Here is a 12,317-nt window from a genome sequence, read left to right on the forward strand (position 1 = left end):
TACGATTGGCTCATCGGTGGACAAAGTCCTCGGCGTGGATCGCGGACGTACTGTGCACAAGAAGGCGCTTGAGTTGCGGACATTGGAGCTGAAGACCGTGCGCTACCAGGCGTGACGCGCCCGTGAGGTTGAGTTTCACAAGACTCGGGCAGTCGAGCGTGACCGACTGCAAATGAAGCATCATGCAGGCGTCCAGCCTTCGAAGGCACGACGAGCGGACGGCCAAGTGCGTTAGTTGCATCGATCCATCGACGTCGAGCCGTTGGAGATGCGGAGCGTGGACCTACGAGCACGCTTCATGACGACAGGGAGACAGCGCGGGATACAGTACGTCGACGACGAGAAGCACGTGGCACCGGCCAAGGTCCAAATTCTGCAAGGACGGATGCTCGGACGCCAGTACAAAGCTGCTGAGCATGCCACACTCGGCAAACGAAGCGTGCGTCAGTGACGGCAGCGCATGGACGAGCGCGTCCGCGTGCTGGAACGTCGCGGACGTGGTGACGGTCAGATGCGTCACGGCCACATTATCCCCACGTATCTCAAGCTGCTTGAGGTTCATGTTGCGCTCAAAGCGCACATGCGTCAACGCCCGCGAGGCCAAAATGTGCACGTGGGCGAGCAAGTGGCAGCTCACAACGGTCAAGGACGTAAGCTGCGACGCGCTGCGCGTGATGGACGCGATGTGGCCGTCTTGGAGAAAGGCAACGTCCGAGAGGGTAATGTCGCGGAGGTACGCAAACGTAGCTAGCGCGTGCAAGCTGTCTGTCGGTAGGTAGCACTGCGTCACGCGCAGCTGCTTCGCGCCGCGGAAGAAGCGTGCGACGTGGGCGAGGCGGGTGTTGATTGGCGTGGCCTGCACGAGGCTGATGGCATCGACGTGCTGGGCAGCGCCGCGGAAGCCGCGACTCGTGCTTGATGCGCGGAGGATATCGCGCGGGCTCAAGAAGCTCAGGACATGCCGGCGCAGCGCCTCAATGTCGTGCCAGCATAGCACATGCTCCTCGGCCATCTTTGGTTTTGGCAGCGTATCCGGACAATCCTACGGAACCGGATGCCAGTGATACGGCAAAGTGGCGCCTGTCTCGATCGGTGTGCCCCGACACCGAGGGAGCTCACTACATGTGCTGGTTTACGAGGTTATAGTCCTTCGTGTTGTAGCCGCAGTTACCGAATAGTCGATCGACCGCCGTTGCATTTGATGCACGGCCGCAACGAGGGTTGGATCAGAAAGGGAAGGACATGCCGGGTGCTGAAGCGCAACCTGGTGGTGCGCTCGATCAAGCGATATCGATCAAATTCAACCTCTAGGCTGGTCAACGAGGTCGCAAGTATTTACCGTGCCAGCGGAGGACGCGAAAAAGGTGCGAGAATGAGAACTTATTCATAAATACAATGGATTTTTTATGCCAGCACCGTCAGCGTCTCTGCCACAACCGCGTCGAACTTCATCGACGCGATCTTTGCCTGTACTGGATTGATCAAGGTAACGCGACATCAATCGCTCATGGTGAACAGCCTGACGAAGGCCTCGGAGGATCGGTCAAACGACCAAAAGTTATGGATCGAGTGCTGCCCTGTCCCTGGCCGCTGCCGTCACACCATGGTCGAGCATAGCATCGGCACGACCGTGCCATAGACGCAGCGTCAACCAACGAAGGTACGTTGCAGCGAGCGCCTTTACGACAGCTTGACGACGCCACGCGAGTCCTTCCGTAGAAACGACCTTTTCATGTGCAAGGCGCGACAACGAAGAACATGTATATCTCGTAGAAATCAATTCTGCATATAGATATATGAACAAACTAGAAGCAATCAATCGACTGCGGTCGCATTTGTGGGTTCCACAACGTAGCGTGGCCTTTCGGACAAAACAGCTGGCGTCAAGTTCTAACCAATGAGACACAACGCGGCGGCTGCAACTTGGCAACCATGAAGGAGACGACGGAGCGCCGGCGGCGGAACCGCGAGCACGTGCGAAAGCACCGCGAGCTCAATGCGCTCGAAAAGCAAGGCCTCAAAGACTATGTCGCGCGGCTTCAAGCAACCGTCAACGAGCTCACGTCGATACAGGACGCCCGGCGTCCGCTCCACTGGCGCGACGTCGCGATGGCACTGCGCGCCGAGTCGGACCGCGCGGTGTCCGAGCAGCAACATCTCCGCGCCTCGCTGCAGCGCCAAGAGCACGTCGCCCAGGCGCTGTGGTCGTACTGTCTCTCGATGCAAGCGACGGTGCGCCTTCTACGACAGCTACTCGATTGGTCTCACCCCCGTTGTAGCCTCGGCCGTTGACAACAACGACGTCCTGGCGCCACGCCAGCGTGCTCGGAACGACGCCGTCGGCGCGTCGACGGGGCTTTGAGTGGCTACTGCAGCACATGAAGTGCAATTTGGGCCGTGCGTTTGACGGCGTCTTTGTACCGGGTGACGCGGGGCCCGGCTTGCGCCTGCACATGACGCCGATAGGGGCTCTTGGCGCGCACATTGTGGTGCAGAAGCACCGTGTCGACCCGTTCGCGCTCGAGACCGTGTTTCAGTACTTTGCGACGCAGCATGCGGAACAAATGGTAGGACCTTGTGCACAGCATCTGTCTGAAAGAGTGTAGAGGCTTGAAGACGTGGCCCCCGACCTGCGCTATGTTCGTTATCACTATGGAAGCGCGTCGCAAAACATTGCGCTCCAGTACTTTCGCGAGCACGGACGCATCTTACTCCTCTCGCGCGGCATCGAGCACGACGACGTGGTGCCCACCGGTCTCCTCAAGCGAACGTGGATGGACTGGTACGAAGTGCGATGCAAAAATTGTTTGTGGAAACCTGCAACTGTTTAGGATTGTCTTGACACCGATTGGCGAAAACGCAACGATGATTCAAGAGGTCTACGAGTCGACGAGCTGGTACGGTGGCGACGGTGCTTTTGTGCCGCTGGAGACGACGTCGCCATGGTACCAACAAGCAGTGCGGTTGCTTCCGGCGTCCGCGCCGCGAGATGAGGTCTTTGAGCGCTATCGGCTCCTCTTCCAAACGTACCTCGACGAGGCGTTTCCGAATAGCGAGGTTGCTGGCTGCCGCGAGTGGTGCCGCAACCATTAACGAAATGCGTAAAGCCCCGTTCTGCACCTGCATATACACTTGGATAGATCCTTGGGTAGAACAGAGAATCAAACCATGACACCACGCCGATAGGAAGCAACGACGCTCGTTGCCAATGGCATCGCCGACGTTTTGGTCGTGAAGTAGCCCGTCCTGTTCGCCAAACCAATGATTTTGCACTGGATTTGCATCGGTTTTACATGAAGGAAATAAGAGCAATGTCGTTTTTCCTTGTTTTCCATGTATTACCAGTATGCAGATACGGTACGGCTTGAGTTCAACAATGTCATTGGGTACGAAATGGCACGGATCGTTTACTACGCTCGGCGAAGGGCAAACACATCAATAGTCATTGATGTTGAAGGTAGGGGTCGTTACCATATGTCTCTATAATGAGATTTCGCGGGATGTGTGCGCCGACTGGCAAACTGGATTCAAAATGGCGCCAAGTGCGGTGGAATGAGCCACGGAGTCATACGCATGCTTCAAGTTAACACTGCGGGGCGTTTATAACCGACACGTGTGATGCTTCCGAGAAGGACTGGCTCATTCTGTCTTCTATTCGCACCCTAGTCGAAACGTGGATAGTCGTGTTTTATGGCTATTCTCTGATTCTCATCTTTATAAGTGAAAAAAATCTGCAGCACTGCCTTTCCCTCGAGGGCGCGCCGTCTAAATAAGATCTGAATCAGACAACTGCTTGACGGTTCATGCGAGACACTGATCCCGACAGTCCGGTTGCCATTTCGGCATTGCATGGAATAACCACTCAAAACCCATCGTTTGGGTTACTCGACACAATATCGCAGGTACCCACGGTTATGTATACGCACTCGCAAAACACTTCGAGAGATTTTTGGGCGAGTACAAAAACAGGCCACCATCTCTGATTCACATTATTGCCTTGAAAAAACTACAGAATCCTTGTCCAGCAAATTATTGCCCAAGCACGCTGCGTCACGAGAGATGTTGTCTTCTGTGACGCGCTTGTGCGAGCGCAGTGGGGTTGTCCCGAAAGCTCATTTTCTTTTGACGCTCGAATTGTCGTCAAAGATACCGACTCTCAAGGCTTGGCCAATGACACGACCGATCGTGGCAATGTGGCCAATCAAACCGCTGGCAAATGGTGTGAGCCAGAAAGCAAAACTTTGAGCCGCATACACACCATCGTTGATCGTTGGGAGGGGCCACTGGATACAACGACAGCGTGTCGGCCAGTACAGGCGAATTCCAGTGGATGGGTTGTCGTGCTCGGCTCCTTTCCAACATCTCTTTTGATTTGCACAGAAATGCTTGCGGTCGCCATACGATCGAAACGAGCGACATGGAGAGCGCGTCAAAACACATGTCGTGGTGCCCACTGGGTGAGCTCCCAATCAGCGCGGACCACGGCACGGCATCACGCGGCGTGTCCTTTCTCGACTAGTCAGCTACTACTTCAAGACCGAGCCATTAACGTGGTGGGTTCTTATTTTTCATTTCGCGTTAGCTGCGCCATGTGGACACCACCCCTGTCGTTTCGCCAAGGCATGTACGACCTCCAAGTCAACGCCGACCCGACGCTGCGTCCTGTGCAGGAGAAGCGCCAGCGACACCGCGAGGCCCAGCGCCGGTACCGGTACCTCATCGCGCTCGAGGCGACTGCGCTCGAAGACGAGATCCCGCTTTTAGAGCAGCGCCTGGCTCAGCTGCAGTATCAACAGACACAGAAAACTCGGACTACGTCGCACGTCGCGTGGAAAGACATTGCACTGGCGCTCGAAGAAGAGGCGTTGATGAGCAAAGAGGTCCAGCGGGCTCTGCAGCAGCAAGTTGCCGAGGCCGAAACCCGCGCGTCCTTGCTGGCTGCGTGGGTACAGCGCATGACAGCACCGGTACCATCACCACACGTTTCTGATACCCAGCTGTGTGCTGACGCTCTTTGTGTGGATAGCAAGCCTCCCCGTCGTCGCCTAGTCGTCCCTTGGCGGGCCTGTTGGACGAGCCCGTGAGCCGTGCCACTGGCGCTGTCTGGATCATGGACCAGCTCCACCAGCGATTCCCACAGCTCTACGCGCAGGCGCCGTTCCCGCGTGACGTCAGAAGCGCACCATTTGTGCGCGTCAGCGTCTCGGAGCTGGAGGACACGTACTGCACGATGGTGCACCAGCAATATGTGGTGCTTTCTCCGCTGCATGTCGTGCTGACTGCATGCGAAACCATTGCGGCCACCGAGGTTTGACACCCTATGGTTTGTGTGTCACTGACTTTCGAATATGTAGGAGATGGAACGCCTTGGGGACGACATTGTCTACTGTCGTGACACGAATGACACACACAACTTACTCATTCGAACAGTTCAAGAACCATGCAAGTTCATTCGGCTGGTCCAAGGCATCGAGGACGACCCGAAGCATCCGCTCCAAGGGCACACGCGTAGCTGGACGAGCTGGACCATAGGCACAGCGTTGAGCGACGGCACGACGCTGCTACAAAAAGGCTACGACTACTCGGGGTGCCGAGTCCACGGCGCGTTCGCACCACTGGAGACCGCCGAACCCGTGATTCAGGTGCTCATGGCCAACAATGTGCCCCGCACCGAGTGGCGCGCCGCGTACGAAGCCGCATACCAAACGTACTATGAGATGGAAATGCAAAACGATGTCGCCACCTTGACAGACACCATTGCGCGCCTCGGAGCGAACGTGGCATGAAACCCATTTAAGTTTAGTAAATTTATAGCCTTTTATTGTCGCAAAGACTGCATCCGGTATGGCGACTGTAGACACTCGTTTGAAATTGACGAGAAAGAATGAGCGCAGCATGGTCGTTTTCAAGTGCGGGAGTAACGAAATGATGTGTCGGTGGAAGCCGAATCGAACTTGGATGCACGTTGACAGTCGTGAGAAGCACGAGACGCGACGTTTTTGCTCGTCTATAATTGCGATTTTGATTTTGACGTCATTCACGACTACTAGTACCTAGGACGCAGTGACGCCACCCCAAGGGAATACTAGTCACAAGGGGATAAAACCTGATTTAATCATGTGCGCCATCAAGTTCCATCTGTCTGGCCGAACGCCTGGTACAACGGTAGGGTAGCATGTACAATGTGTTTGGGGCTAACGTTAGGCGCTGGTCTCCGAACGTCCACTTCAACTCGAGTTGCCTCAATTTTCAAAAATGCAGGCGTCGGACAGTACGGATAAAATTTATCCGGTAGCCTCCGTAGTTGGCCCAAATTTGCCTGGTTTGCGAACGCACATTTGCGAGTCAACTCACTCGAGGACTGTGAATGGACCGCACGCATCGTTTTGCGTCGGCGGTCGCGGCAGCCGTGGGCTGTGCTGGAGCTGCGCTTGCTGTGGCTCATACCGTCATGCGCGAGGACAAGTTCAACATTCTAACCATAATAGAGGTCGAGTTCGATTACGTGATTCGCGATCCTCGCTACAGCCAGTGGTTCATCAACAACCTCCGCTGCTTCCAAGCCACGTTTCGCGCTCTTGTGTCCACGCTCCGCGTCTACATGAGCGACTACAAGTTCCGCAAGTCCGCGCATTCCTTCGCCAAGAAGGTCGCCGTACAGCTGTACTTCTTCGCCAGCGAGGGCGGGTACCGCTCGGTGTGTCCAAGTCGTGGTGTATCTACATCGTGCGAGCATTTTCCGACGGCACGCTCATCGACATCGAGCGCCCTAAGGTCTACGACGGCTTCTTCAACCGCCATGGTGACCCACGTCTGGCGTCGTGACCGCTGGAGGTGGTGTAGGCAGCGGCGTTGCAGCAGGCGGCGGTAGCATCATGGTGGCAGCCTTCTCGGTGGCAGCCTTCTTGGTCACCTTGCGCTGTACAGGCGCCTTGGGCGTGGTGTTCGACGCGCCTCGCGTTGCGCGCCCCGCTATTGTGCGATAAAAACCAAAACTCGCAGTCGATGCAACGGAAGTCGATTCGGAATCAACTCCAATCCCCTCCAGTGATGCCACAAGCCGGATAAATTTTATCCGTATGACATTTTAGAAAATTGAGGCAACTCGAGTTGAAGTGGACGTTCGGAGACCAGCGCCTTAGGAAATAATCCACGGAATGGCGTTTTCTCTTGTGGCAAGATGTATTGCGTCCGGTCGCTGCGCAAAGGCTCTACGGTTTGCCACCTCAACCATGTTTACTCCCTGAAGGAATGTATCCGACACCCTTTTGTCCAACGCCATTGTCTCCAACGCGGTATGGGAGCTGCCGTCGCCTTCGTTCGAGCGCATGAAGCCGCCAAGATGTTCTGTTATTCTCTGTCGAACTGGTCGTAGTACTGTCTTAGGGAAGTCTAAACGACCTCACTCTTGGCCGCTTCCGGAGCCTTTTCGTCCACGACAGCGTCGTCGATGCCCGCGTTCGCAGCTGCCGTCGTCGTGGCGCGCTGCAACTTCTTGACGTACAAAGCCATGCCCATAACCGCGAGGACACAAGCCACCATGACCGACACCATCGCCACCATCTCGATCTTGAAGTTGGCGTCCACCGTGGCCACCGCGCTCTGCACCGCAACTGGAACGGCCCGCGGCTTGTCGACCGTGGCGACTACGCTCGGCACCGGCGTTGGCGCTTCGTCGCCGTACATGTCGGTCGAGTTGCCAAAGTACTGCTCGCCCACGAACGGAACGAGAATGTTCGAAAACTGCGGCGGCAGAACGTTCTTGACGCACGATGTGTCGAGCTTCTGGAGGTCACCGTTCAGCTGCAAGTACATGCTGACGACTTGCTGGCCACAGTGTTTCGAGAGGTCCTATATTCGGTTCAAATAAGCACATGCTTATCCATTGCACAAGCGCGCACCGTGAGATCCGTCGGCGTCGTGTGAATCGAGCCGTGCCCGCCATATGCAAAGTCCACGAGGAGCTTGTTGGCACCTGCCATGGATGCAAATTCTTGCTTGGCGTACTTGGGAATCGTCTGCGCATCAAGGCCACCGGAGAGCATGAGGACGCTGGCACCAGCAGGAACAGCGGCCGTCTTGTCCCAATACTGGTCGCGCGTGTAGAAGAACGAGTTCTTGAATGGCGGCGCGTCGCGGCAGAGCTCCTTGTCGCTGTTGCCCGTAAAGAGACAGTACATACTTACTGCAGCAGGCGAATCGTTCGTGCTACCGCGCCACGTCGTCGCCAGCGCATCTTGAACGAGCGACGTGACGTTGGGCAACGGCAGCTTGGTGAGCTCGGTGCTGACAATGTTGTAGTATACGATGTCGTCCCCATCAGAATCCTCGGAGCGATCGGTAAGGAGCCGGTCGAGAAAAGCCGACTCGCTCGTGTACTCGGTGACGCACTTGCTGAGGCGGTAGACAATGGCAGGAATCAAGTTGATCCCGTAATACCCTTGCGCCAAGCTCGAAAAGAGGGGCCCCAAAAAGTCGGACGGTCGCCCTTTGGCCGCGTACACCTTTTGGGCACACTCCGTGTCGTTGGCATCGAGCTTCTTGAACAAGTCGAATGTAAACTGCTTGGCATTGGGGCCAATCTTGGACGCGCAGAGCGGGTCCTGGTCGCAAAGATCGTAGAGTTTGGTTTCTAGCACAAAGGAAATCGATGAGGACCCTATCCATTTCACTAAGAAGAAGAATGCCATACCAACGGTCGCGATGTCCTTGTTTCGGTCGCTCAGCGCAGTCACGGGGCTCTCGCTGACAATACCGTCGAGAATATAGCCCTTGACGTGCTTGGGCGCGAGGTGCATCAAGCGCTCGACCAAGTACGTGCCGTAGCTTATGCCGTAGACGTAAACGTCGTCGTCGGCGAGAAACGGACTCTCGATTATCGTCGCGAGGTCCGTCGCCGCGCTTGTGACGGAGAAGGCCTTGGGCGCGTCCGGGCCTACAAGAGATGTTGGTACATATTGTTCATAAAACGTATGACAATGCACCGTATTTGGCCTTGAGCACGGCAAAACAGTCGGAGAGCCATTGGTTGGAGGTCTCGTTCGTGCCATTTAGCTTCAATGTCGCGTCCGCCTTGCACTGCTCCACGAGGGCGGAGCTGCGACCAACACCGCGATGGTCCATCGTGTAGAAGCTTGTCGAGCCGTTTGCTGCCGCATAGAGAAGTGTCATGTAATCCTCCACTACAAACGGTGTGTGAGATGTCGTACAAGACAATTCGAAATACGTACTTGCGTTGGACGGGATCCCGGGGCCGCCCTGGAGAAGCCACGCTGACTTTGCCGGCGACGTTGGTGCCGAGGCCGGATACCGCTTGAGAAAGACCGACATGGTCGCGGTGCTGTTGCAGACACCCAAATAGCAGACCGGCACTTGCACGTCGGCGCACTCGGCGCGAATCGTGATGCCGTCCATCGTGAAGGTGGTGTTTTGACCTGCGGAGAAGACGGGGCAGTCGACCCACTGGGGGCTCACCGAGGCCACCGCCACGGACGTTGCGATCGCAGCAATGAAGAGGCGACAAAGCATATTGGGAAATGGTATGAGCAACTTGCTCCTGCACGATCACGCCAGTGGGCCATCTGTCTCCACTTTGCGCAAGCTGCGACGTTCATGCCGCTGGGTTGTCGGGGCTGGCAAGGCGACTCTCTGTATGTGGGTGCACGGAATGTGCAAAGTATTGCTCTAATCAGTGTACAACTGGTACCGATACGAGTATTCGATGCGCTAGCACCGCAACTTTCATCCACACGCCAAAACTACAGGCAAGCACTCGCGCAGACGGTACCTTCATTGACCCCGGCACGTATTTGTTCAGGTCACCTTCACAGGCCGCTTGGGCCTTTACCGGTAACACTGTTCTGGACAGGATTCCGCAACCGGACAACTAACGCTTTGACACACAATTGGCGGCACAATTCACAACGCGTCAGTTGTCAATTGTACTTCTAATTGCGTGTCAAGTTCAAGCAGATGGACACTAGTTCATACTAATATCGCGTAAAAAACTAGTCACTCGCCATTGAGCGATTTCGCGTATCGAAAATGCTATTGCGTGTTTTCGCGAATAGGCACTATGTCGTGGGCGATTACAGACTAAACAAATGCAGCATGTCCAAAAGTCGCAAGAAAACTCAGGTAGATAGTGAGATCTACCAATGCTAACTGGTTCCACGACAGCGTCGGCCGACGGTTTCTGGATCGCAGTACCTTGGTCTCTGGCGCAGCCTCCGCACGCGTATTGCGGGCCTTGCGCATATACAGGGCAGCACCAAATGCAGCAAATACAATGGCAAACAAGGCACCAGCTGCCAACCACTTGCTCTTGTCGGCAACGGCGTCCACGTGTCGTATCGAGCATCGGTGACGCGCCAAGCGCGACGCAGTGACCACCCGTTGGAAACAACAACAAGCGCTTGTTGCTGCCATTCATGGCTGCGTATTCGAACTCGGCAGGCTTAAGGGTCTGCATGTCCAGGCCGCCAGAGAGCATGAACACACTTGCCCCGGCCGGCACCGCCGCCGTCTTGTTCCAGAACTCGTCCTTTGTGTACTTGAACGACTGCGACGAACGCGATTGGCCGACGCAGACCGGATCGTCGTTGGCCGCGTCCATGCGCGTGTTGCCCACGACGTCGCTCGGTGCTATCCATTCAGAACCGAGAACGTTGGCCTCGACCGTGAGGAAGCGCGCGACAAATTCATCTTGGCGCTTGTAGTTCTTCGCGCATTGGTCGAGGCGGTAAAGCACAGCGGGGATCATGTTGCGCCAGCTGATGTTTATATGTACTTGGTGAAGACGGCGCCGAGGAAGGTCGAAGGCGTGCCCTGCGCGGCAAAGATCGTTTGGGCACACACCGTGTCGTTGGCATCGAGCTTCTTGAACACATTGAGCGTAAACTGCTTGACATTGCGGTTGAGCTTGTAGCTGCACGCCGGATCGCGGTCGCAAATGCAATAGCACGTCGTTTCTACATCGAAAAGTGTAACAGCCATGAGGACCCTAGCCCGCAACAATGTCAGCGTGACATACCCACGTCGGCTGCGTTACGGTCCCGGTGGGGGAAATATGAGACAGGGCTCTCGCTCATGACGCCGTCGAGGATATAGCCCTTGACATGCAAAGTGCATGAGCCGTTCGACCAAGTACGTGCCGTAGCTAGCGCCGTAGACGTATACATCGTCCTTGGCGAGCTGCTAGGGACTCGAAATGATCGACGCAAGATCCGAGGCTGCGCGTGTGACCGAAAAGCCCTTGGGTGCGTCTGGGCCTAGAAGGACAATGATGAGCAACATAGCTCTTGGAGGGTGTTGGAATACCATAGGTGTCCTTGATGCGGCCAATGCAGCCCGTGAACCAAGCCGTATTGGTTGTATATGTTTGGTTGGGGCAAAGTGCCTCCAGGCGAGTGCTGCGCCGCGTGCCACGATGGTCCATCGTGTACAGACTCATGAAGCCCTACGTCGACTAGTACATCTTCGTCATGGCGACCTCCACTATAAACACATCATGCTCAGAATCGAGACGGCAGTCGTCGACGTACGGCTGTTGGACGCATACCCAGGGCCGCCTTGGAGGTACTTTACAGACTTGGGCGGCGTCGATGGCTCCGCAGCGGGATACCGCTTCACGAAGACGCTGAGCGTCTTGTCCTTTGTGCTACAGACGTTGTCGTAGCAGAGAGGCACATCGAGGTACATGCTTTGCGCCGATGTGTTCTGGTAGGTGAACTCGGGCATCGTCTCGTTGCCGACCGTCGAGAACCACGGGCAGTTGTACCATTCATTGGTCGGCGTTGCCAGCATGGATGCCGCCAAGGCCAGAACCGGCGTGAGCGCCCAAGCGTGCATTTTGAAAAGTGAAAGCGTTCGCTTGGACTTATCACATCATCTACCATCCATGTCGCTTGGAATAATGGACTGAAGTGACGCTGAAGTCCAGAAAGGCGTGCAACGATCGTGAATGGATACCCTGTTGAGCTGTGTGATTGCATGTTTATTCGCCAATGATGCAGTGCTAAGGCGTACGATTCGCCGATTTATAGCCAATTTTATGGCGCGAGGCACGGAATTGATCGCACGCCTTCAAGTTGACACAAACCACATGCAACGTCCATGCAAAATACTGCAGTACTAGTACTAGTACAAGAGAACAAATATCTTTCGGTCCCACCGGATACTCACTTGCAAATATCAACTTGAACGCAAACCTCCTCCTCTGACAGATGTTACAAGGTGATGGTTGCGTGCAATCACAAAACTGGTATTCAAAAGAGCGGTCTTCGGGCTCTAGAATCAAGCTAGACAGTCGCCACCGT

The 12,317-nt window shown here is 55.6% G+C and overlaps 8 protein-coding genes across 8 annotated transcripts in view; 3 read left to right on the plus strand and 5 right to left on the minus strand.

The window, feature by feature from the left end:
* Window positions 1–10: 10 nt before the first annotated feature.
* On the minus strand, window positions 11–1,012 carry SDRG_00314 (hypothetical protein; the record flags this gene model as incomplete). The annotated part of the gene is made up of 2 exons (XM_008605786.1): window positions 11–283; window positions 332–1,012. The coding sequence occupies 2 exons, from the start codon at window positions 1,010–1,012 to the stop codon at window positions 11–13; spliced, it is 954 nt and encodes a 317-aa protein (XP_008604008.1).
* A 905-nt stretch (window positions 1,013–1,917) lies between these two features.
* Window positions 1,918–3,093, plus strand: SDRG_00315 (hypothetical protein; the record flags this gene model as incomplete). The annotated part of the gene is made up of 4 exons (XM_008605787.1): window positions 1,918–2,232; window positions 2,280–2,567; window positions 2,607–2,782; window positions 2,832–3,093. Exons 1-4 carry the CDS (start codon window positions 1,933–1,935, stop codon window positions 3,091–3,093), a joined length of 1,026 nt encoding a protein of 341 aa, XP_008604009.1. The 5' UTR covers window positions 1,918–1,932.
* Window positions 3,094–4,589: 1,496 nt separating this feature from the next.
* Window positions 4,590–5,828, plus strand: SDRG_00316 (hypothetical protein; the record flags this gene model as incomplete). The annotated part of the gene is made up of 3 exons (XM_008605788.1): window positions 4,590–4,967; window positions 5,027–5,308; window positions 5,355–5,828. 3 exons carry the CDS (start codon window positions 4,590–4,592, stop codon window positions 5,784–5,786), a joined length of 1,092 nt encoding a protein of 363 aa, XP_008604010.1. The 3' UTR covers window positions 5,787–5,828.
* Window positions 5,829–6,451: 623 nt separating this feature from the next.
* SDRG_00317 (hypothetical protein) lies at window positions 6,452–6,848 on the plus strand (the record flags this gene model as incomplete). The annotated part of the gene is made up of 2 exons (XM_008605789.1): window positions 6,452–6,655; window positions 6,709–6,848. 2 exons carry the CDS (start codon window positions 6,452–6,454, stop codon window positions 6,823–6,825), a joined length of 321 nt encoding a protein of 106 aa, XP_008604011.1. The 3' UTR covers window positions 6,826–6,848.
* Window positions 6,849–7,362: 514 nt separating this feature from the next.
* Window positions 7,363–9,528, minus strand: SDRG_00318 (hypothetical protein; the record flags this gene model as incomplete). Its single annotated transcript, XM_008605790.1, has 5 exons — window positions 7,363–7,851; window positions 7,902–8,632; window positions 8,693–8,918; window positions 8,971–9,182; window positions 9,231–9,528. 5 exons carry the CDS (start codon window positions 9,526–9,528, stop codon window positions 7,393–7,395), a joined length of 1,926 nt encoding a protein of 641 aa, XP_008604012.1. The 3' UTR covers window positions 7,363–7,392.
* A 929-nt stretch (window positions 9,529–10,457) lies between these two features.
* Window positions 10,458–10,762, minus strand: SDRG_00319 (hypothetical protein; the record flags this gene model as incomplete). The annotated part of the gene is made up of 2 exons (XM_008605791.1): window positions 10,458–10,465; window positions 10,501–10,762. 2 exons carry the CDS (start codon window positions 10,760–10,762, stop codon window positions 10,458–10,460), a joined length of 270 nt encoding a protein of 89 aa, XP_008604013.1.
* A 17-nt stretch (window positions 10,763–10,779) lies between these two features.
* On the minus strand, window positions 10,780–11,850 carry SDRG_00320 (hypothetical protein; the record flags this gene model as incomplete). The annotated part of the gene is made up of 6 exons (XM_008605792.1): window positions 10,780–10,970; window positions 11,033–11,111; window positions 11,143–11,196; window positions 11,245–11,270; window positions 11,320–11,458; window positions 11,527–11,850. 6 exons carry the CDS (start codon window positions 11,848–11,850, stop codon window positions 10,780–10,782), a joined length of 813 nt encoding a protein of 270 aa, XP_008604014.1.
* Window positions 11,851–12,132: 282 nt separating this feature from the next.
* SDRG_00321 (hypothetical protein) overlaps window positions 12,133–12,317 on the minus strand; it is a gene marked incomplete at both ends in the record, with an annotated part of 2,293 nt that continues 2,108 nt past the window's right edge. The window contains one exon of the mRNA XM_008605793.1: window positions 12,133–12,138. Within this exon, the coding sequence (XP_008604015.1) occupies window positions 12,133–12,138 (6 nt within the window). The remainder of the gene's footprint in view (window positions 12,139–12,317) is intronic.

This window comes from Saprolegnia diclina (assembly GCF_000281045.1).
Source record: "Saprolegnia diclina VS20 unplaced genomic scaffold supercont1.1, whole genome shotgun sequence".
NCBI lineage: Eukaryota > Oomycota > Saprolegniomycetes > Saprolegniales > Saprolegniaceae > Saprolegnia > Saprolegnia diclina.